Source organism: Halichoerus grypus, chromosome 15 (assembly GCF_964656455.1).
Source record: "Halichoerus grypus chromosome 15, mHalGry1.hap1.1, whole genome shotgun sequence".
Lineage (NCBI taxonomy): Eukaryota > Metazoa > Chordata > Mammalia > Carnivora > Phocidae > Halichoerus > Halichoerus grypus.
In genome coordinates, this window is record NC_135726.1 from 6,990,336 (window position 1) to 7,013,639 (window position 23,304).

Genomic DNA, 23,304 nt, shown 5'->3' on the forward strand with positions numbered 1-23,304 from the left:
TTTATAGTTGAGCTATTCTTGAGAAAAGGATGCAGGTGTACAGACAAGTGGATAAGAAGAGGTGTTCTTTTTTTTCTTAAAGATTTATTTATTTTAGAGAGAGAGTGCGAGTGTGCAGGAACAGAGGCAGAGGGAGGAGAGAAATCCTCCAGCAGTCTCCCCGCCGAGCACAGAGCCCAACGCGGGGCTCGATCTCAGGACCCAAGATCACAACATGTGCCAAAACCAAGAGTCAGAGGTTCAACTGACTGAGCTAGCCAGGTGCCCCAAGAAGAGGCACTCTTGGAAAGAAACTGCATACGCAAAACTGTGGTGGCAGAACACCCTGTGGGGGATAATGCAGGGGGCTTTAGTTTATGCTGGTTCTGGGATACTGCCAAGAAATAAGGATTTGGTATTACAGGGCCTCTCCCTGAGACACCCTTTCTACTAGCTCTCCCCCCGCCATCCCTACCTCCAACCCCACCTCTTTTTTCCTGGCTAGTCCTTCAAGATCCAGGTTACTAGCCACCTTATAGAAGCAAACAACTTAGCATAGGTGAACAAACACGGAGGACTCACCTACATACACATCTAAAAAACCAAGAGAATACCACCCACCATCCCAATGCCTGAGGTCATTATTAGTTGCTCAGAGATGGTCCCCAAGTATAGAACTGAAACCATCAGGAAAGTGTGCAAGACACAGCTGAGCTGTGTGAGCATGTTTCCTGGGATTTGATCTGGCAGTCTGAGCCTTCAAGTGGGATCAGCAACATGAAAAACCCAAAGATAATTGATCTGGTTTAAATAAGCACTGAGTCCATAGCAAGAATCATGAAGATGTTCGTGTCCTGTGTGCTAGGCAAGGATTCAAGTGCAAGTGGCTTATTTGGGAGCTGAAGCCAGGAAATGCCAGCAAGGGTGTGGGGAAGTGAAAGAGGGAGGGAAGATGTTAGCGGTGCATCACCAAGGCTGTTACCATCGTGGGCAACTGAAGCTCAGTCTGGCTGTCGGGCTGTGAGATGGGGTGTGAGCATGCTTTAGAGTTATCTTGAGGGATCTAGGGGACTGATCCACCAACCCTGGACAATCAAGGGTGAGAGTTTCTCCCCAAGAGGCACAAACTTCCGGGCACCTCCAACCTCTCCCTGTGTGCAAAGGGAGGCCAAGATCTACAGGGCCTTGCATTTAGAAGCCTTACGTGGTAAGTGTGAGGGGTTAAGATGGGTCCTTGATAATGCCTGCTACAACCCTCAGGACAGAACTCAGCTCAGGCTAAACCGCAAGTGCAAGATGTTCATTGCAGTGTTGACTAGTATTGCAAAACTGAACACGTAACAAACAGATGAGGAAAACCACACAGAGTATCCAGCACTGTGGGAATGGTGTAGTAAACGTCTGTTCAGGGAAAGGAAGCACAGCCCCCACCATGCCAATTCCAAAGCCCTTTAGCAACATGGAAAAGGCCTACCATCTAAAGCTAAGTGGGAAGGGTCCTGGGGATGAATTATGTGCACACTTTAGTTGTGCCTGGCCAAGCACCCATCTCCAAGGCAAGAAGCATTTGAAGGAACCACAAAGAAATGAAACTGTATGGGGGTGAGGGGACCATGAGGATTCTTTTGTTATGTTGTCTTTCCGCTGAATGGAGGGCAAAGATTCAACTCAGTTTATAACCAATAAAAACACCAATTCATATAAAGCAATGTAATCCCCCCTCCCCCGCCACTGTTTCCTGCATGCCCTCCCAAATAAATTGCTTGCTCTTAAATTCTCATCTCAGTTAACATCTGGGGGAACCCAAACTAAAATGGGTCCATTTCCAGGACCAGGATGGCTGGGTCATAGGGCGTGAACATCTTTATGGTTATTTTCATGGACTTAAGGCCCCATTTAAACCAAATTCATTCTCTTTCTGTTTTCACTTGCTGGATCCAAAAGTCAAGGTTTGGAGGCCCAGGCAGCTGGATCAGATCACTGGAAATAGGCTTACATGGGTCCAGCAATGCCCTCCTTCCTTTCTTCATGTACACAGATGCTAAGGCACATTGGGAGCTGACATCACCAAGACGAATTCCGTGCCCAGGAGTCTGCAATTTATCAGAATGTAAAGAAAAAGAATGTAAAGTGGAATTTAGCCTGCAGATTTGCATTTGTTATCAAATGTCTCCAAGCATGTTCCGTGAGGGACAAAAATTAAGCCTTTACCCAGGAGATACATTATCGCTGTATGAGGCCTTCCACATATTTTTCTAATAGAAGTCATTAGAAGCTTGGCCCTCAGAGATAAGAGACCAGTGTTCTCTGTGTTCCAGCCTGTGACTTAGCAACAACATCGAGTCCTGCCCTGGGCTACTGGCAGGGCTACTCCAGAGGGCTTGGAAGGGCTTCTGGGAAAGGGATGGGGGCCAAGGGTCAGTCCCAGTGTTGGTTTGAAAACTGGTCTCTGTACACGTGGGGCAGGGAGAGACCAAAGAAAGAAGCAGATCACTCCAGACCGGTAGGTGACAGGTTTAATGAGCAGGGGAACTTAACACAAAAGGCTTGTCCTAGGTGCTGCAAGACAAGTAAACCTCCATGCTCACCAGCCAAGTCTTAAAAGTTTATATAGAGGCTTTAACTGGGTTCAGTCATGTATACTGTCCAGATGGTTTCAATACCATATCACTATCTCAAGGCTGTGTCCTTGGGACAGCTTCTGGAAGTGGGGAAGGCAAGCAGAATGCACATTCTAAGGACAGGGAGGGCGTGAGGAACTTCTAATTGCCTGGGTCCCATTCATGGGTCAACTAGCAGTCACATCCTCTCGACCTCTCCCAATACACAAGGACCTGGGAGATGGAGCCAGGCTGGCAAATGTTCATTGAGTCCTACCGCCTGCCAGTCATGGGATGGGTAGAGATTAAGAGATCATCCCTTTCCTGCAAGAATAAAATAACCCAAATGTCCCTCAATGGATAAATGGATAAGCAAAATGTAGTATATCCATACACAAGACATTATTTAGCTATAGAAAGGAATGAAGTACTAATACACCCTCCAGTGTAGATGACCCTGGAAAAAAATTATGCTGAGTAAAAGAAGCGAGACACAAAAGGTCACATATTGTATAATTCCATTTACATGAAATGTTCAGAATCCGTAAATCCAGAGACAGAAAGTAGAGGTTGCCAGGGACTGGGGAGGAAAAATAAGTTGAATTATGTCAGAGCAAGGGAATAATTTAAAGCCAGATATTAGCTTGCTTTCATGATGATATCAAAACAATTTTGTAGAAAATCTCTTTTCTCCAACAGGCACGAGTAGTAATGTGATGAGTCAGAGAGGGAGACATATCCATTAGGATTTAAGCCATGCTGGGGAGAATGTGATTATCATTTGGGCACAGCCACTCTAGACAATAGCATTGGAGATGAGCACGACTTGGTTTTTTTTTACCATCCCATCACTCTCACTTTCCTGCCATTTTTCTTTTATCACATACTTCCCATATGCTGATGGCTTCTTGTGAAAAGAACATAAAACCCATAGCAAGGAATTTTTATCAGAAGCTAACAGTTGATCTAATGACAAGCAGACAGGTGAGATAGCAGCTATATGTTTCTCTCGAAGACCGTTTTGCAAATTAATTGGACTTGGAACAGGAATTGAACAAAGAGCTGGGCAAAGCAAAAACACAGACACATTCATCCTGAGCCTTTTGTTTCTTAAACAAGAGGTAGTAACTATTATTTGATGCAAAGAGAGAAGGAAAGATGGATGGCAGATGGTTGTGAGGTAACAGCATAAGAAGGACATGAGTGCCAGCTCCATCCAGATGCTCCAGCAGGTTCAAGGATGAGGACAGTGGGCTTGGTGCTCTTGGGGCTTGCTCTGAGGTTTAGGGCCACAATCTCTAACCCAGAGGAAGGCAACTTTTGCTCAAAAAGCCAAGTGGCCTTCAGAGACTCTTGCTATGAATTTGTGCCTCTCAGTCGCACCTTTTATGGGGCCCAGAGCTGGTGTGAGGAGCAAGGGGGGCATTTGGTCTTTATTCACGATGAAGACACCCAACAGTTTCTGCAGAAGCACATCTCACAGGACAGGGAATGGTGGATTGGACTCACAGGGAACTCGGCTCAGAATGGAACCACAGAAGGTAGGTGCTGTGAAAGCTGTATTTCATGGGAAGCTTGTGGCTGTGATTGTCACCATTGCTTCTTACCCAGAGCCTCATGGAACAAATTAATATATCCTAATTCTCATGGTGAGGATACCCTCCTCTTTGGTTGTTTTGTGGATCAAATGAAGTAACTCATGTACAGTACCCAGCACAGAATCTGGCACATTGCTGACACTCTGGAAACGTGCATTTGTTTGAATGTGCCTAATACTAAGACTAACTATGACTTCTTCAGTTCTTGCTGGGGTAGTCCCCGGCACTATCCTTAGTACTTCTTGTCCATTATCGCCTTGAATCCCTACGATAACCAGTGAGATAATATTGTTGCTTCTATTTTACAGATGAAAAAACAGAGTCCCAGGAAATAAGCTATTTTCAAAGCACTTCCAGGGACCCCTGGGTGGCAGAGTCAGTTAAGAGTCTGACTCTTGGTTTTGGCTCAGGTCATGATCTCAGGGTTATGATCTCAGGGTCATGAGATTGAGTCCCGTGTCAGGCTCTGCACTCAGCACAGAGTCTGTTTAAGTTTCTCTCTCTCTCTCTCCCTCTGCTCTTCCTCCCACCCCCTCTCTCTCAAATAAATACATCTTTTTTTTTTTTTTTAAAAAACACTTCCACATGGCTTTCCCCATTTCTTATGGGATTAAAGCAGGTTAAGAGCTCGGCACCGCTCCCCTCACATTAGATAGTCTCATTTTAGTGGTCCTCCTAGAAACTCTTCCTTACCTTTTACTCTGTGAGGACTCCTTCCTCCAACCCCAGTACAGTCAGGTGAGTCCTTCTCTCTGCACCTGTAAGGGCTTGTCCACACCCCTGTAAGGGTACTTTCAGCATGACCTCAAGTTTTTAGGTGTCTGTCTTCCTTCCTAGACAATGAGTTCCTCAAGGGAAGGAAACACATTCTGGCCATTTTGTTTTCTCAGTGCCTGTACATAACAGAGAATGGACAAATGAACATTCATATTTAATCCTTGCACCTGCCCCACGAGGTACACATTGCTACTCTTCTTTTATGGGTGAGGAACATGAAGTCCAGAGGGAGAAAATGGTTTGCTCAAGATGATGCTACTGGTGAAGGGCAGTGAGGACTCTGCCAGTTCCCACCATGTCACATTGCCCTGCCGAAGCTACTGAGTTTTAGAAATGAGGAACTCAGTCTGGGCTAAGCACTTATATACCAGAGTGGATGGAAAGGCTTAATTAAGGGAGCAGTTGGAGAAGCTTGTTTTAGGAAATGCATAGCCTCGGGATTTGAATTCTAAAATGCATCTTCAGGCAGTATCTATTGAATTGTTTCTTGGTTTGTCCATATAGCAGTTGTGGATTTCTGTATATTGAATGTACATTTATGTGCAGTTAAAGGAGTTGTGTCTATTCAAAAATCACCAAGGGATACCACATGGCTGTTACAGAACATGAGGTAGATATGTGTAGGCTGACATGAAACCACCTCCAATATTTAATGTTATTTAAGAAGCAAGGGACAGAGTGCCACGTGCAGTATGATGACATTTGTGTAAATTGATTTCAGGCACTCATAGATGCTGATATGTGGATACAAATCAGTCTGGATCAATTCCTAAGAAACACACCAGTAATGGGAGTAACCTGTAGGTTGGGAGAGGGGAGATGTCTTCATTTTATATGCTTTTCACTCTAAATTTTTTAACCATTTTTATGGATTTATTTAAAAAAATAATACACTTTTGAGTCTTCAGAGTGAGTATTTTATATTTAGTGTTTTCTAGATTTCTAGTGTCCTTGAAATGCCTTTGTACTCCACACACGTGCACAGGGCACTTCTTCAAGAGCACATTAGTGTGTTCCAGGGGCTGAAGAGTCCTGAAGTAAGGAAAACTGCTTCCATTTTAATTCAGCACGGCCCAGATATATTTGACAAGGGCCCCTGCCTCTCTATGGAACACCTTCGAACATCCCAAGCAGACTTCTGTGCTCTATTTTAGATGATGGTAAGACAGAGCTGGAAGCATCATGTACTGAATCAAACCACTTTATTTGGGCTCCCTGACATGGTGCCCCAGTTTTTAGGTTGAGTTCTTCTGTTTGGGTATTGAGAAATAACAGCTAGCAAGCTCCCTTCACTGGCATGGGAGAGAGAGGGATTCAGCCTGTCAGCCTTGACTGAGCACCTCCTGCATGCCAGGAGCTGAGCTGAGGCCAGCCCCATCCATAAAAAGGGGTCAGAAGAATGTTTCCAAGTCCTGGTGGTTGTGTTCCCATCCCAGGGCCAGGGAGCTGGCTGGACACCTCAAATGTGAGCTACAGCCACTGGCGCAGAGGACAGGCCTCTCTTGTGCCAAACACCTGTTGTTACATCGGGAGAGATGCTTCCTTTGGGTGGGCGGCCTCAGACAACTGCACGCAGCCGTTTGCCTTCATCTGCGAGTTTGGTGAGCTGGCCTCTGTTGTGGGGTCTCCCTCCTTCTGTCTCTCTGTGTCCCTCTGGGTGTCTCTGTCTCTTTTTCTGTCTCTGTGTCTGTCTCTGTGTCTCTCTGTGTCCCTCTGTGTGTCTCTGCCTCTATCTCTGCCTCTGTGTCTCTGTGTGTCTCTGTGTCTTTTTCTGTTTGTCTCTATCTCTGTGTCTCTGCCTCTGTGTTTCTCTCTGTCTCTGTGTGTGTCTCTCTGTGTCTCTGTTTCTGTGTGTCTGTGTGTCTCTCTCTCTGTCTCTGTCTCTGTGTATCTCTGTGTCTCTGTCTCTATCTCTGTGTCTCCCTAAATGCCCACCCATCTCTGTCTGTGTGGCACTCTGTGCCTGTCTCATATTGTCTCCCCAGCTTACACCCCACCTCTCCCCGTCCACTTACCTGCCTTCCTGCCTACTAGTCTCATTCCTGTCCCTCTTTTCCTCTCAGATATCTGCATCTAGGGGCAAATGCCCAGACCTATTTACTCTCTTTTTCCAATCTTCCAGTGAAGGAGATGTGGTCCCAGGAGGCTGTTCTCACTCACCCTTGATTCCTGCCGCCCTGGCCAGCCTGGGTCTGAGTCCCCACTACCCACCATTCCTGACTCCTGAATTCCCCCCCACTCTGATCTTGTGTTCTTTTTAGCTGCTGTCCATGGTTGACCCCCTTTGCACCCTGGGGACCCTTCCCTGGGGACTCTGTGTAAGAACCTTGGCATGCGTGGCCCATGGCCCCATGCTGGGTCCTGCCTGTCATGGTCTAGGAGCCAAGCTGCCCCATGGTCCCCTTACTTTCAAGTCAGGCTTGACAAAACTTCCAGGCTTCCTGGGATCAGCCCCCTCCTCCAAGCCCCTCAGTGAAGAATCCTAGCTCCCAGGGCCCATTCCGGGTTTGGGCATTTACAGAGCCCCCCCTGCCCCAATTCCCCCCCTTGTCTGGGTTTAAATAGGTGTCAGAATTAGCCTGGCTAATTCTGAAAACTTGTACCTTCGGGGACCCATGGGTCATACAACTTCCCTCTCTGCTTATCACAGCCCTCCCAAAGCCTCACCGCCTTCTGCAACCCAATCTGAAGCCTATCTCAGAATCTGCCAGCCCCCAGAGTCTTGGTGCCATGGTCTGAGGTCACACCATGAACAGCTGACATGTATCAAGCAGGACCTCCAGATACAGAGCTGTGCACTCTGTGTGTATTCATCAGAGGTACTCAGAAGTACCTCTGTTGTTCTATTGTAGGTCCATTATAAAGCTAAGAATAGTGAGGCTCAGAAAGGGTAAGCTCCTTGCCCAAGGCCACACAGCTGGGAAGTGACAATGATGAGACCTGAACCTGGGTTTGCCTATGGTCAGAGAGACTAGCAGATGCAGTGCTGCTGGCTTTGGAGATGGAAGAAGGGGTCACAATTCAATAAATTGGGTACCTCTGGAAGATGGAAAAGGCTAGGGAGCAGACCATCCCCTAGAGGCTCCAGAAGGAACCAGGCCTGCCCACACCTTGATACTAGCCCAGTAAGATGCATTTTGGACTTCTCACCTTCATAACTAGAGGATGATAGATTTGTACTGGCTTCAGCCATTAGTTTGGTGATAATTTGTACAGCAGCCATAGGAAATGAACACAGATTTTGGTCTCATCCCCTACCCTGTGGCGTTCCCACCAGGCAGACAGGACTGAGTTTGGATCCAGTTTCCTACTTTCTGGCTGTGCCCAGCTGAGCCAGAGTGTTCTTTTCTAACAAATGTTTACCAAACGTGGACCATATGCCAGTAGCTGGTCTGGAGGAGGGTCTCAGCACAGTGACCCTCCCTGAGCCTGATGTTCCTAGTGGGGAGGTCAGTAGCCCAGCTTCTAGGATTGGTATGAAGACTCATTCATTCAACAAAAGCTGGTTTAGCATCTATCATATGCCAGGCATTGCTTTCAGATAAAGCTCAAAGAAGGTACTCAAAATAGGAGAATATAGGGCACCTGGGTGGCTCAGGCAGTTAAGCGGCTGCCTTCGGCTCAGGTTGTGATCCCAGGGTCCTGGGATTGAGTCCCACACTGGGCTCCTTGCTCAGCGGGGAGCCTGCTTCTCCCTCTGCCCCTTCCCCTGCTTGTGCTTGCTCTCCCCCGTCCCTGTGTCAAATAAATAAATAAAATACTTAAACAATAGGAGAATACAGTTGCCAGTTCTATAGCCCTTACTCTGCATGTATAAACTCATTTAATCCTCCTAAAGACCCTATGTGGTGTGGTGCTGTCACTCCCCTGTGCTGAGGGAGCCCAGAGAAGCTAAGGAATTTGCAGAGGGTCACACAGGTAGTGCGTGGCTGGTGGCATCTGTGCCCAGGCAGTCTCATTCCAGAGCCGTGTTCATGCCCACCACGTTCTATTTCTCAGCCCTGTGGAGCTGGCTCCTGCTGTGTCCCTTCATCTCAGTCCCGACCTCTGATACCCTTCCACTTCCCATCAACCAGGCACTTGCCTAGCCGTGACCATGATCCCTCCCTAAGGTGTCCCCTTCCCTTTGTCACAGGTGCTGGCCAGAGTCTGGCCTGTGACGGCCTCAATGCCACCATGCACTGCGGCTCAGGGGAGGTCATCCAGATCCAGGACGCCTTCTATGGGCGCCAGACTCCCCATTATTGCACCCAGGGTGCTGCAGGCCCCTCGGAGGAGGAATGCAGCTGGGCCAGTGTCAAGGACAAAGTGGCAGGTAAGACTCAAGGACAGCTCTGGCTGTGGGGAAAGGGCAGTTCCTGGGGTCCCGAACCCAGCCAAGGGGTCTGGAAGGTTTGAAAAACCTTCATATCTGGGCCTCCCACATTAGGAAGACGGGCCAGTCTCTGCCCACAGCACCATATAGGGAAGCAAGGAGGCCGTGGCTCACCCCTTCACCCAACAGCAAACCCACCTGGATGGGCCAGGGGGGCATTTTGCTCCCCACTCCACTTGGGTGTAAGAAATACTGCTTTCTTTTTTTAAATTTCTAAATACTCCAAACATATATTATATATATTATATAAAAACACTTCAGTGAACTCCCATAGACTCACTACCCATCGTTGTTAAATCCTAACATTATGCCATATTTGCTTAATGTCCCCTCATTAGAGCAGTGAGTATGGCTTTAAATTTCCTATTATCCACTTTGATACAGGTACCAGTTTATTCGTTTAATCTCTTGTATAACTATACTGTTCTGTGTCTCTTTCTCTGTTGAGAGTTGAATGGGTTGTGTCTTAATCCTCGCTGTTATGAATAATGCTGAAACACACATTCCTGGTGGCATCTCTTGTTCATGTGGGAGAGTTTCTCCATGGCTTTGTTTTTCTAAATCAGATTAAATCTGCCTCTGAGCTGCATTTGCCTGGTGACAGGGGTTGTTTCAGGGATGATGGGGGCTCCCTGCACCCTTCTGGGGGTCTACTGTCCAGGACACAGGGGGCCCCCTCCTCTCTGCTGTGGTTAGTAGTGTCGGGCCTACAAGGTGCCAGGAAGAGAGGTGGTCTGTTACTTCTAGGCCAAAGGAGGACACAGCAGTCTATGCCCAAGCTGGAAGCTCTGGGGCCTCAGGCTGAATCTCCCTACATGTGCCTCTCAGCAATTCACTGAGGGGTTCTGCCTCCACCCAAAGGCCCCATGAGGATTCAGGGAGGAATGCCCTGTACTCCCAGAACCTGCCAAGCAGCCTCATCCCCAGTTTGGGGAAGTGTGCCGCGTCTCCCTGGGAAAGTGATTTGTTCTTCTCCCCTCCACGTCTGGCCCACATTGTCCCTGGTCCCTTTAGAGCAGGTTCGGGGGAAGGAAATACTGAAATCAGCCACTTGGCTCCCACCCACTCTCCTTGTCGCTCTGGCATCCCTGAGGCTGTGGTCCCTCCAAGGGGGAAAGGCCTGGGCTGGGTGGGCTGAAGGATGTGCTTCCTTCATGGCGGCCTGAGTCCCCCTTCAGGGGACTGAGTGGGCTATTTCCGCAAGGGCCCAGGTGCAAGTTTCCAAACCTTGCAGCCACACCCCAGAGAGCACCTTGGAGAGGAGCCCTGCATCCTTCTGGGAAGGGTCAGAGGAACAGAGTTGGGCAGGATCCCACGGGAATCTGTTTGTATATAAGTGTCACACTCAGTCATTCATTGTCAGTTGGTCAATAAACATTCATTGAGCCCAACATTGTGCCAGGCTCTAACCTGGGGTCTGTCGATAAAGGGATGAATCAAACAGTCTGTTTTTCAAAGAGCTGGCAGTCTAATGGGGAGACAGATATGGATACAAGCAATCACCTAGCACTGTGCTCAATGCCACAACAGAAGGGAGCAACGGTGCTACGTATTTACTCATGCAAAACTTATTTTTCATCTGCTATGTGCTGGGTATTGTTCTGTGTACTGGAGTGGAGACACAGCAGTGAACAAAAACAAAACAAAACACTCCCTCTCTCTTGGAGATTGTAGTCTAGTGCTGGGGTACAGAACTCTGATTGAGGAGTGTATCAAGCTAGGTCCCATTAGGAAAACAGAAACCAAGCCAGGTCTTTCAGCAGAGGAAATTGAATGCAGGGAACTGATTACCCAGCATGGAAATGCTGAGAAGTCAAACAGGGGATAATGATACAAACCTGAGATTAGCAGCAATGGAAAGCCACTGCCACCCCTAAGGGCCGGAGGGACAACTGGAGGGGATGGTCTTACCAAAATCAGAAGTCAGGGCCATCCAGTGGGTACTGGAATCATGGTGGAGGCTGCCCTTGGAAGCGAGGATCACGAGGGAGGGCCTGTCCAGAGGAAGCTGCAGTCAGAGAGAAGATGAAAAGACAGGATGAAAAGAACTCTGCCCTCTTATGTCTTCTTGTCTGGGATAGGCAGAGGTATGGCCCCCAAGATTTGCCACCCTAATCTCTGGAACTCTGGGTATGATGAGATACCATGCCTGTGAATATGTTAATTTACATGGCAAAGGGACTTTGCAGATGCAATTGTGGCTCCTAATCTGGATTATCCAAGTGGGCACAATTTAACCACATGATCCCTTAAAAACAAAGAAATTTCTTTGGCTAGAAGCCAGAGATGGGGCTGATGGAGAAATCAGAGTTCAAGTGTCAGACAGACCCAATACCCCATTGCTGGCTCTGAGATAACAGCGGGCCATGCACAAGGACTAGAGAATGGCCTCTAGGAGCTAAGGGTGGGTCCCAGCTGACATCCAGCATGGAAATGGGAGCTCAGTCCTACAACCAGGCAGCACTTGCCTGTCCTTCTCCTAGGCTTCTCTGTAGGCATGTAACTCATCTGCTTGGGCAGGAGGGAGAGGTGTTGGGATGACATGAGTTTCTGGCCTGGGCTCTCCATGCTTCTCCTTCCTGTGGGCACCTGGACAGGATTCCCAATCTTTCGCCTCCTTGACAGTTCTCTAAATGTAAGTTCCCACTTTAGGCCATCTGACTGGATGCTACTGGACCAGTGCTTCCCAAAGTGGGGTGTCTGGGCCAGCAGCATCAGCATCATCTGGGAGCTTGTTAGAAAAGTAAATTCTTACACTGCCCACCCCCCATGTCAACTGACTCAGAAGCACTGGGGGTGGGGTCTGGAAATCTGTGTCTTCCAGAGCCCTCCAGGAGATTCTGGTGTATTCTAAGATTTGAGAACCCTTGTGCTGGACCCTGAGCTGCTTGAGGGAAAGAATCCTACTTCTCTCTCCCCCTAGTACCTAGGTCAGTGTCTGGTCTTCAGTGGATACCAGCAGATATTCACTGGGTGGAGGGTGGGTGAATGAATGAATGAATGAATGAGAGGTCATTCATCTCAGTCTGAACCTGTCCCTTTTCGTCCTTCACACTGTTCCTGCTCCTGCTGGGATTCGGGCACTTCCCAGGCCAGTGCCAGGGGCTGCAAGTATGCCAGGTGGCAGCAGATGGGACCTACTTTGGAGACCTGTGCCCCACCCAGGGCAGCTACCTGTGGGTGCATTACCAGTGCCAGGAAGGTGAGTCCCCAGCTTGCCTGGACATGGGAATTCCCTCATTTCCACATCAGGTCCAGCCCCACTTGGAGCAGAGGGAGCAGCCTCTCATGGGGGCCGATCTGTGCGCTAAGAGACTTCCTCACTCACAGATGATTCCCTGCAGCCTGACCTCCCCACCTGGCCTAGCCTCATGGGGTAAAGGGTTTGAGGCTCCTATTGCAGAAATGAGCTGTCAAGCCAGAAGTTAAAAATATATTTATTTTTTAACTCCCAGGACCCTTCAAATTAAATTTCATGGCGTGACCCAATAAACACATCAGACAAGACCAACATTGCTTGACTGAAAGAAGTCAAAAGATGTCTTGCTACCATACCCCATACCCACTCAACCACCATCCTGCCCGTAGGCTGCATTTTAGAACACACAGGGACTTTTAAAAACCACAAATTTTGAAAGCCATAAAAATAACCCATATTATTACACTTTATAAAAGTTTTATAAGTCAAGAAGGAAGAATTCCTCCCTTCAATTCTACAGTCCTACTCTCCTTAAGGAAACCACTGTTAAATGTTTAGAATAAATTCTCTGCTTTTCAAACTGTTTTCATAGACATGACTGTGTATGAATGTATATACGTAAAATATAATCATGTTAAATATGTTAGTTTACAGCTCAACTTTTTTTTACTTAATAATATATCCTAGACATCTCTCCCAGTCACTACCTTATTCTTTTAATGGCTGCATAGTATCCCATCATAAGATTATGTCAAAATTTATTGGACCAGTCCCCTGCTGATGGACATTTAGGTTTCTTCTGACTTTTTGTTGTTAAGTATCACTCTGCAGTGCTCATTCTTGTGCATATATCTTGACATGCGCCTGATTATTTTTAGAGGAGAGATCCCTAGTAGAGGGAATGCTGGGTCATAGGGTATATGTTTTACACTCCAAAATGGCTGCATTGATTTACATTCCCATTAGTAGCATACACGAGCGCCACCTTCCCCTATGCCATTGTCCAGGGAATTAGTCACAACGGCACCTTCTACTGAGAGCATGAGAGATGGTGCAGGGAGCTCTAAAGGGAAGAAGTGAGTCAGGGAACATTGGGATCCCCAGGGGCCATCCAAGAGAGCAGGGTCCATGTAGGAGGGAGGACCACACAGAGACGAGGAGAGGACAGGTTTCCCCAGCACCATTAGTTTACTAGACACCCTTCGGCGGAGTAAGAGTGAGCGGGATGTCTTCATTCTGTTTTCTGGGAAGAAGAGGCCATGTGTTTTGGCAGTGCTTTCCATTTGGTGGTTTTGCTAAAGGACAAAGGGTGCCCTTTGGAGATCTGCCAGTCACAGTGTGGCTGTCATTGGACCAATGCATTGCTTAGGGCAGCGGGTGTACTGGGTCTGGAGACCCCAGACAAAATTTTCTGCTCCAACTTTGATTTCAAATATCCTGCCCCCCTGTGAACCTGTGTGTTCCGATCACAGTGTTTCTGATTTGTAAAAGGAGAGACTTTATCCAGCATCCCTGTGCCCCCCGCTACAGTGCCCGGAAGGGCCTAGTCATGGTCCATGTTTCCTCAGGTAGCTGCGAATCAGGACGGCGACAATGTTCTGAGCAGCTCAGGAAAGTCCTTTTCATTTGTATTCATCTGCTATCTTTTCCTTCCTTGTTTGTGCTTGGAAACTGAAAGATTATGCTGCACAATTAGCCCAGGGCTGCATGAAGCCCCAGCAAATTCTACTCCCCTCCCCATCCTCCATGCTAACTTTGAAAGCTCAGGTTTTATAGAATTTAATGTGCACTAAATGGCTTACAATGAATCATTGGCCACCTTAGCCAAGTAGATTTTCCTAAAGGTGCTTTGCCTTTTGTCTTTTTAAACATGATAAAATACATTTAGACAATCAATAGAATCCTGGTTAAATAAATTAGAGTACATTGTGCAGCTATTACAAAGAACAAGGCAGCTCTAACTGAATTCATACAGAACAATCTCCAAGATACAGTAAGTGAAAAAAATGGAAGGTGTCAAATAGTGAATATATACCATGCACCGTTTGTACAAATAGGAAAGTATGTATGTGCTTGGGAATGTGTAGACATCCCTGGAAGTGACCCTGGATACTGGTAACAATGATTGCCTCCGAAGGAGGGAAGGGAGGCTTTCTTTTCACTCTGTACCCTTTATACATTTCAAATTCTGTACCTTGGTCACCTATTACCTATGAATTAAAAATAAAATTCAAAAGAACTTTAAAAAGTAAAAATAAAATTTAAAAAACTTTCAAAGCCTCACCTGATGATGAAGGACAGGTGGATATAAGAGAGTAGGTTTTAAACAGAAGCATGCAATTTTGCTTTCTGATGGCACACAGCATTTTCCTTTTTGATCTGCAGGCCTGCAGCTGATGGTGTCCAACGAGAGTTTCATCTTTGAAAATGTCACCATCTCCCTCACATGGCTCCTCTCTCCCTTCATTGGAAATCTGTCATGTATAATTAGTACAGGAGATGGCCACACTTTCAATCCCTACTACCCCCCCAGGTAAGAGGAATCTCTGAGACTTAAGTCAGGATGTATCTGTCAGTTTCTGCTGCATAACAAAACATCCCAAAACTTAGTAGCTTACAATAATATTATTTCTCTTGGTTCTTTGGATCAGCTAAGTGGCTTTGCTTATTTGGGCCAGCTTAGCTGGGGGTGAATGGCCTCAGAAGTCCTCACTTGCATGTCTGGTGGTTAGCTGAATGTTGGCTAGCAGTGTATGTTGCTCATAACCCAAGAGGCTAGCCTAGCCTCACAGGCATGGTGTCTGAGGGTTTCTAGTAGCAAGTGAGAACAAAGCCTAATGTGCAAGCATTTCTCAAATCTCTACTTGTGTCACATTTTCTAATGTCTCATTGGCCAAAGCAAGTTCTATGGCCAAGCCCATCTTCAACAGGGGGAGAAATGGACTCCACCTGTTGATGGAAGGAATGGCAGAGCCACAATACCAAGGGGCATACATACAGGAATGGGAGGAAGTAGCATTCACAGGTTTTCTCATGATGGAGTCCACATGAAGTGATGAAGAGCTGGGTCCTTATGGCTTGGCTCTGGGTAGAATCTCTCCTGGGTCACTGCCCAAGGAGTCGGTAATGAGGTGAAGAAGATGCTCACCTGGGTGTGGGAATGTTTTCTGTTGGCAAGAATAATAAAAAATAAGAGTAGCAATGTTAAAAACAGTCCAGCCAAGCAGCTTTCACATATAATCTCACATATAATCTCATTTAATCCTCACTGCAACCCTATCCAATAGAATAGCCTCCCGCCACATGAGCTACTGAACACTTGAAATGTGGCAGGTCTTAAGATATGCTGTAAATGTAAAATACACGTGGGATTTTGAAGATTTAGCTCCCCCCCCCCAACCTCCCATAAAAACTGTAAAATATCTCACTAATTTTTTTATATTGATTACATGTTGAAATGAAAGTATTTTGGATATATTGGGTTAAAGAAAATTATTATTTTATATATATATATATATAAAATAATATATATATATATAATTTTACCTATTCTTACTTTTTCAATGTGGCTATCAAAACATACACACATGTGGCTCACACTGTATTTCTATTGGACAGTGCTGAGCTAGGTAATTATTATCTTGTTTTTATAGACAAAGCAACTGAGGCTCAGAGGGGTAATAGCGGCATTGCCCAAGCCATGCAGCTAGAGAGTGGCAGCATGGTGATGCAAACCAGGACTGGCTGGCATCAAAGCTGAGGCTCTGAAGCCCCAGCGGATTATACAGCATGTGGCATCAGGGCCTGAAGGCCCTACTCTGAATCCTCTAGGGGAGCAGAGCCTTCCCAATCTGATAGAGGCTGAACCTGGTTCATAACATTTCAAAGTCCTACCTGGGCCTGGGGTAAGCTCCATTCTGCTCTGCTGGGTACCTGAGAATGTTCCAGAATTTTCAGATCCTCAATGGGTTTGGAGGCTTCTTATAGGGGTCCTCAGTTCAACATGAATCCCCAGGGAAATCATGGAGGCCCATAGTCCCTCTCCTCACTCCACAACATCTGCAGCTCTAGCTTTTTGGAGCTAGAAGTTCTGAATCCAGCCCTGTGCATGCTCGGCATTGAGGGAAGCCCTGGGTGGGGTGGGGCCAAGAGGGGGCCAGTCCTGTCCATGGCCCAAATCTGCTCCGGTGAGTGCTGGTTTCAAACCCAACGGTCTTCTGAGGTCTCACGCATCCTGCCATGCCGTCAAAATAAAATGGCATGTCCAGAAGCTAAGGTTCTAATCCCAGCTGCTGCTAACATGTGTGAGACAGTCCCTGGTCTTGGGTTTCCATTTCCTTCCCTCTTGCATTTATATTTATGACTGCCTTGGTTGTTTCATGGAGTAAAACGAGACATTACATGTGTAGATGCTTTGGGGAAGAAAATGTTTAAGTGACATAAATACCCATGGCCTTGTTCTGCAGATTTCTTCCTTGCTTGCTACCATTTCATTGGTAAAACAACAAATGCTCAGCTACACAATCTTCCGGCCCCCAAATTTTAAACAACTTGCATTTGGCATTAGTCAAAATTGACTGTCGGTAGCCCTGCTAAGACCTTTAGTTAAACAAGGACATTCCAGTAATAAACAAACAGTAGCTAAAAACTGGAGAAAATGGGACAAAATGCTAGTATTTGTCAACTCTGGATGGTGAGGTGAAGGGTGTTTGTTATCTTGCGGTCTGGAGACTCTGTGATTAAAGTTTTTGATAATTGAAGAGAAACAATAATCAGTGTTTTACATTTGCAATCCCTCTGGGCATTAGCTCGAAGCCAAAGCCACTGGCATTTTCTTTCTTTCCAAAAGAAGTAGTGGTGATACCCTCTGCCATCACTCCTCTCAAACAATCCAATTTCATCTATTTTAAAAACTTGTTGGACTTTGAAACTACCTGCCCACCTTCTTCTATCATTTTTGTTAACTTTGGGAGATACATTTCTGATGCTTTCTTATCAGCACCAGCAGCCTCAGCCAGAATTTTAGAAATGGCATGAATTTTAAGTATACAGAAGTCACATACCTTGTGTGAACATCACTGTGCTTTTCTTTCATGTGTTTGTACAGAACCCTGCTTTTGCTTAACTCCTTGTTAAGCTAAAATGTAAATCAGACACTTCAGCTCTGTTGTAGACAAATAGCATGAGCTGATTGGGGAGAATCCAATCTCAAACAGAAACAGCATAATAAAAGTCAAAGGATTTCTCCTTGAGAAGCTCCTTCTCGCCTTGCATTCCCCATGTCTTGTGTTCATTTGAACGTCAGGCTGTTTTGCTTTACTGTTTGCTGTGGGAAAACTGTCTATGTTTCTGAAATTGATTACGCGCCTTATGGAACAATTTGCTAAGGTGAAATTTGTCCTTGTCCCGCGTTGGGTAACTCAGCGCCACCTACAGACATATCTGGGGATTGCCGTCATTCTTGAGTCTATTCAGAGCTGCCCCTGCACACAACTGAGTCTGCAAGGGGGGACTTCCCAGGAAATCGGTAATTCTCAAGACAACACAAAATTTAGGGTGACCTAGATGTACAGAATTTTGGGAGGCTCAGAGGAATTATGTGGGAGGTGATGGTCACAAAGGACTGAAGTCTTTCGGGGGAATCAGGCAGGAGGAGTGGTGGTAGAGAAAGGGAGGTCATGGATGTGAAGGGGCGTGGCCTCCTCACATAACTTCGAGCACCTTATTACAACGGTAGTTCAGGGGTGTGTGGGAAAAATGAAAGATGATGCTGGAAAACTCAAGAGAGGTCTGCTGATGAAGAGCCTTGATGCCAGCCAGTTTAGAGAAATTGTTTTTAGAATATGTAATTTGGATACCAGGAAACTGATTTGTGGGGCAACAGGTTTCCTGGGGGGTACAAGGATGGAGCAGGGGCAGAAGTTGGACTGGGATGCACTAGCAACACAGGCCCCTCCAATCCCCACAGAGAACTCTAGAGCTGGGACCTATCTTGATTGAGGCAAGAGAGTGAAAGCTTTGTACCCTGGCACTGGGCAGCCCTTGGAGGCAAGATGGCATCTTGAGGGAGGCAGCTCCCTTTGGCTAAGGGGAATTCCTGGAGATGGGTTCAGGTGTGAGCCCTCTGGCACTAACGCCAGAGTGTTGGGGGGATGCAGACCTCGGTCTTGAAGGATAGACTCTCGGTGACATGCATCCACTACAGAGGATATATAAGAATCTTCAGGCCATTCAGGTACATGACCTGTGATTGTTAATATTATTGCAAGTATTGCTAATAGTGGCTTGGTAATTTAAGGACTAAATGGGACTAGAAAGAAGAAAAGAACTGGCACAGAGTTGATTCTCAAAAATGGGTAACTGTTGCCATGACATTCATATTACATAGAAGTAGGCACTACTTTTATTTTTAAGAGGCTAAGTGGCATAAATGTCGTCCTATTATAAAAATAAAACTACAATATTTGAGTCTATTACATGCCAGGTACTTACTCAGCCGTGGTCTCATGTAAACCTTAGAATGACCCAGCCAGGAATGGCTCTTGCCTCATTGTACGGACAAGGGCACTGAGACATTAGGTTATACAGGTGACTGAGGGGAGTCCTGGAGACCTCACTTCCAGCTTCCTACCCTCTCCATTCCACCACACTGCCCGATCTGGTCAGAGGGCCTTGTCCACCAAGCTGGCTAGCAACCTGTGAGTGACATTAACAAAATGACACAGACCTTGGTATTCTTAACAATTATACATTATGAACAAAGATAAAAAATGTGAGCTTCCTTCTCCATTTTCTTTCTTTTTAAAGAAAAGCTGCATCCCATTAATGTTAACTACCCAGCAGCATGTACAAATCAGTGAGTGGCAGTATCTTAAACTAATTTTTATATTTTTTATTGAAGCATAAGATACATGCAAAAAATGCACAAAAAGACACAGCTCAGTTAATTTTTACACAGTGAACACACCCATGTAACCAGCACTCAGATCAAGAAATAAAACATGACCTGTCTCCCAGGAATCCTCCTCAGGCCCCCAAGGGTACTGATTCCTACCACTCTCAATCAGTGCGACCTGTTTGCAACTTCTATAAATGGAATCATAAAATGTATTCTCTTTTGTGTTTGACATCTGTTCAATAGTGCCTTTTTGAGATTTATCCATATTGTTGTGTATAATTATGATTTCTTTTTTCTCATTCCTGTATACCATTCCATTGTATGGACATTCCTCAGTTTACTTATCCATTCTAGTGTTGATAGGCCTTTTGGGTGGTTTCCCATTTGGGCAATTACAAATTGTGCAGCTGTGAACATTTGAGCACAAGTCCTTTGTGCACACATGTACACATTTCTGTTGGGTTTGCACCCAGGAGTGGAATTGCCGGCTCACAGCATCATAACAAAATGTTTAGTTGTTGCCTCTGTTGCTTTGTACTCTGAGCGTATCTTCCCTTTGTTGGCAGCAGTTTCTAAAACGACTTTGTTGTCTTCTCCCTTGGGTGGGCTCACTGGAGACAGATCAGGAAAAATCCATTTCTCTGCCTTTTAGTCCTGGGCAATTTCAGTTGGCAGCAGAGTTCAGAGAATGGAATGAGTTGCTTCTTCCAGGCAGATCCCTGAAAAATAGCCCAGATTTTGCTATTCAAAACCATCCTTCACATTTCTCTAAAGAGTTATGTTTTCTTGTTCTGAAATCTACATAGTCTGATATTAATAAAGCCTTATCAAGCATTTTTTTCATTAGTGTTTGCTGGTGAAGCTTCTATACTTGTACTTTTAACATATCTTTATCATTATATTTAAAGTAGGCTTCTTGTAGACAATCTTTGGTTGAGTCTTGGTTTTTTAAAATTCCATCTGGCACAATAATTTTTGTGTTTAGACCATTTACAAGTAATGTAATTATTGATATAGTTAGATTTAGGTCTACTATATTTTGTTATTTGTTTTCTCTTTGCCCTTCTGTTTATTTTCCCTCTGTTCCTCTCCTTTCTTGTCTTCTTTTGGAGTATTTGAATATTTTTAGTATCCCATTTTAACATATCTATCAGCTTTTTTGGTTCTCTTTATTACTTTTTTAGTAGTTGCTTCAGGGATTACAATACACATATCCAACCTTTCGTTGTCTACATGGAGTTAATATCTGACTTCAGTAAAATGTTGAAGCCTTACTGGCATATAGGTCCCTTTGCCCAACCTCCTTTATAATTGTCCTACGTAGGACAGTTACATACATTGAAAACCCCTTTCAACAGTCATACACATTTAAAGAACTTATGAGGAGAAAAGTAGCCTATGCATTTACCAAAATAATTAACCATTACTTGTGCTCTCCCTTCATCCCTGAAATTCCAAGTTCCCCTCTGATACCATTTCCCATCAGCTGGAAAAACTCCCTTAACCATTTCTTTTATAGCAGATTTTCTGGCAACAAATTCTCTTAGAGGATTTCTTTATTCCTGAGAATGTCTTTATTTTGCTTCACTTCCTGGAAGACATTTCTGCTGGATATAGAATTAAGTGTTGAAAGTTCTTTTCTTTCAACACTTAAAGATGTTGCCACTGTCTTCTGACCACCATGGGTTTCTGAGGGGAAATCTACAGTCACTCACAACTCTGCGTGTAATGTGCCATTTTTTTCAGCAGTTTGATTTTTTGATTTATCTCATTTATCTTTGATTTTCAGCAGTTTGATTACTATATGTGTGGGCATGGTTTTCTTTAACTTTTTTCCTTTTGGGGTTCATGGAGCTTCTTGAATCTTCAAATGTATGTGTTTTGCCAAACTGGTGAAGTTTTCATCCATTATTTCTTGAGTATACTTTTCTACACCAATCTCTCTCTTCTTATTGGTACTCCAATGACACAAATATTTTATCTTTCGATATTGTCACACAGATTGATGATGCTCATTTTTAAAAATTTAATATTTTATTAATATTTACATTTATTTAATATCTGTTCTTCAACTTGGATGCTTTCTCTTGCTCTACGTTCAAGTTTACCAACTTTCCTCTGTCGTCACTATTCTGCTATTGCATCCAGGGAATTTTTTATTTCAGATATTGTGTTTTTTATTTCTAAAACTTCCATTTTTTAAAAAAACAGTTTCTGTTTCTCTGTTCAGAATGTCTAGCTTTCCATTTATTTAAAGAGGGTTTACTTTTATGTCATGGAGCATGGCTATAATGGCGGATTTCAAGTCTGTCTGATAATTCTAACCCCTGAGTCATCTACAGGCTGACATCTATTATGTTTTCCCTTGAGATTGGATCAAATTTTCCTCATTCTTTGTATATCAAGCAATTTTGGATTGTATTCTGGACATTTTGATAGTAGGTTCTGAGACTCTGGATCCTGTTAAAATCCTCTGGAAAATGGATTTTTGTTTGTTTTCTTTTAGCAGGCAACCCCACCCCCCCCACCACCCGGTTAGATTCAGACCACGTTTTATGACTTGCCTTCTGTGAGCAATGGTTCCCATGTCCATTCAGTTTCCAAAGCTGTTTGGGTCTGCCCCACTCATGTGCCATCAGGGTGGTATTTATGTTGTAGTTTGACTTCAACAAAGCCTTGGCTGTGTGTCTTTGGGTCTGTTTTACAGTATAATCTGTGGGGGAGGTCATGGTTTGTGCTGGGCTGTTCACGGAAGTGGGGGATCCACCTCTCCACATCTCTCCTTTTCAGGGTTTCCCCCACAATCTCCAGCTCCCACAGGTCTTTCTTCATTGCTCCTCTGGCTAGAAAGATGGGTTTTCTCTTGGGGATTTGGTGTTTGCATCACCCTACGCAGTCAATACAGCTCTGAGGGAGGACAGCCTGGGTCAGGGCCAAGAGAGAAAAAAAAAGAGAGAGAACACAAAACAAAAACAGATATTTTCCCTGTGTTCTTGAGCTCACTGGGTCCCTTTTCCTGGTTCTCTGGCTAAACAGAGGGGATTTCTCTTGGGGTTTTTGTTTTCTTCATTCATTGCACAGTTTCATGACTCAGGCTACCCTAAGGACAAAGCCAAGAGATAAAGGAGGTTTAAAAGAAAGACAAAACAGGAAAATGCCATCTTTATGGATAATTCTTAAAGTTTTCACTTTCTTCCCCAACTGCTGTTGTTTACTTTTCAGAATCCTCAGGAAGTTTTTTTGAAATCTGCCCAGGTTTTTCATTGTAATCAATGGAAGAAATAGGCTGTGGTAGGCTTACACCGTGGTGGCCAGCACGAAAAGTCAGGTTACTGTTTTCCAAGCTTTTTCACAAATATGTTCATTTGTCAAATATTTCTCAGCATCCACTCTGTGCTGGGCGCTGTGCTAGGTTCCAGGTTTATAACCGAGAATTAGACAAGACACTGTGTTGACGACCTAGCAGAGAAGAATCAGAAGAAGCTACAGCATTTCCTTTTTAGGGACCTAAGGAAGGCTTCCTTGAGGTGGTGATGTTTAAGCTGAGAATGGAAGGAGCAGCATGAGTGTGAGCAGAGATGGGTAAGAGCCTTCCCAGCAAAGAATAGCACACCTGCAGGCCTTGAGGCAGACAGGAGGTGGCACATTCCAGGAACTGAGAAGAGGTGTGAGTGGACATAGAGTTAGAGGGGTGTGGCAGGAGATGGGGGTGAGGTCAGGAAGGCAGGTCATGTGGGTCTTTACAGGCCATGTTAGAGATTTTTAACTAGTTCCCTTGGGAAAATGAGAAGCAAAACATACCCATAATTCTGATACATTTGGAATACGATCCCATTTTACACATGGGGAAAATACGGCTCAGAAGGGTAGGCTGGGGC

General features: G+C 45.2%; 2 protein-coding genes across 2 annotated transcripts in view; one reads left to right on the plus strand and one right to left on the minus strand.

The window, feature by feature from the left end:
* BCO1 (beta-carotene oxygenase 1) overlaps positions 1–23,304 on the minus strand; it is a 153,747-nt gene that overhangs the window by 45,310 nt on the left and 85,133 nt on the right. Inside the window, exons 9-13 of the mRNA XM_078062629.1 lie at positions 19,021–19,224; positions 15,527–15,695; positions 14,813–15,002; positions 11,241–11,337; positions 4,871–5,070 (exon numbers count right to left, since the gene is read on the minus strand). The gene's annotated coding sequence lies outside the window, so the exon portion shown is untranslated. The remainder of the gene's footprint in view (positions 1–4,870; positions 5,071–11,240; positions 11,338–14,812; positions 15,003–15,526; positions 15,696–19,020; positions 19,225–23,304) is intronic.
* The window catches only part of LOC118531088 (polycystin-1-like protein 2), an 81,845-nt gene continuing 62,360 nt past the window's right edge, over positions 3,820–23,304 (plus strand). The window contains exons 1-5 of the mRNA XM_078063526.1: positions 3,820–4,120; positions 6,391–6,555; positions 9,090–9,269; positions 12,421–12,531; positions 14,914–15,061. Coding sequence (XP_077919652.1) covers positions 3,820–4,120; positions 6,391–6,555; positions 9,090–9,269; positions 12,421–12,531; positions 14,914–15,061 — 905 coding nt within the window. The remainder of the gene's footprint in view (positions 4,121–6,390; positions 6,556–9,089; positions 9,270–12,420; positions 12,532–14,913; positions 15,062–23,304) is intronic.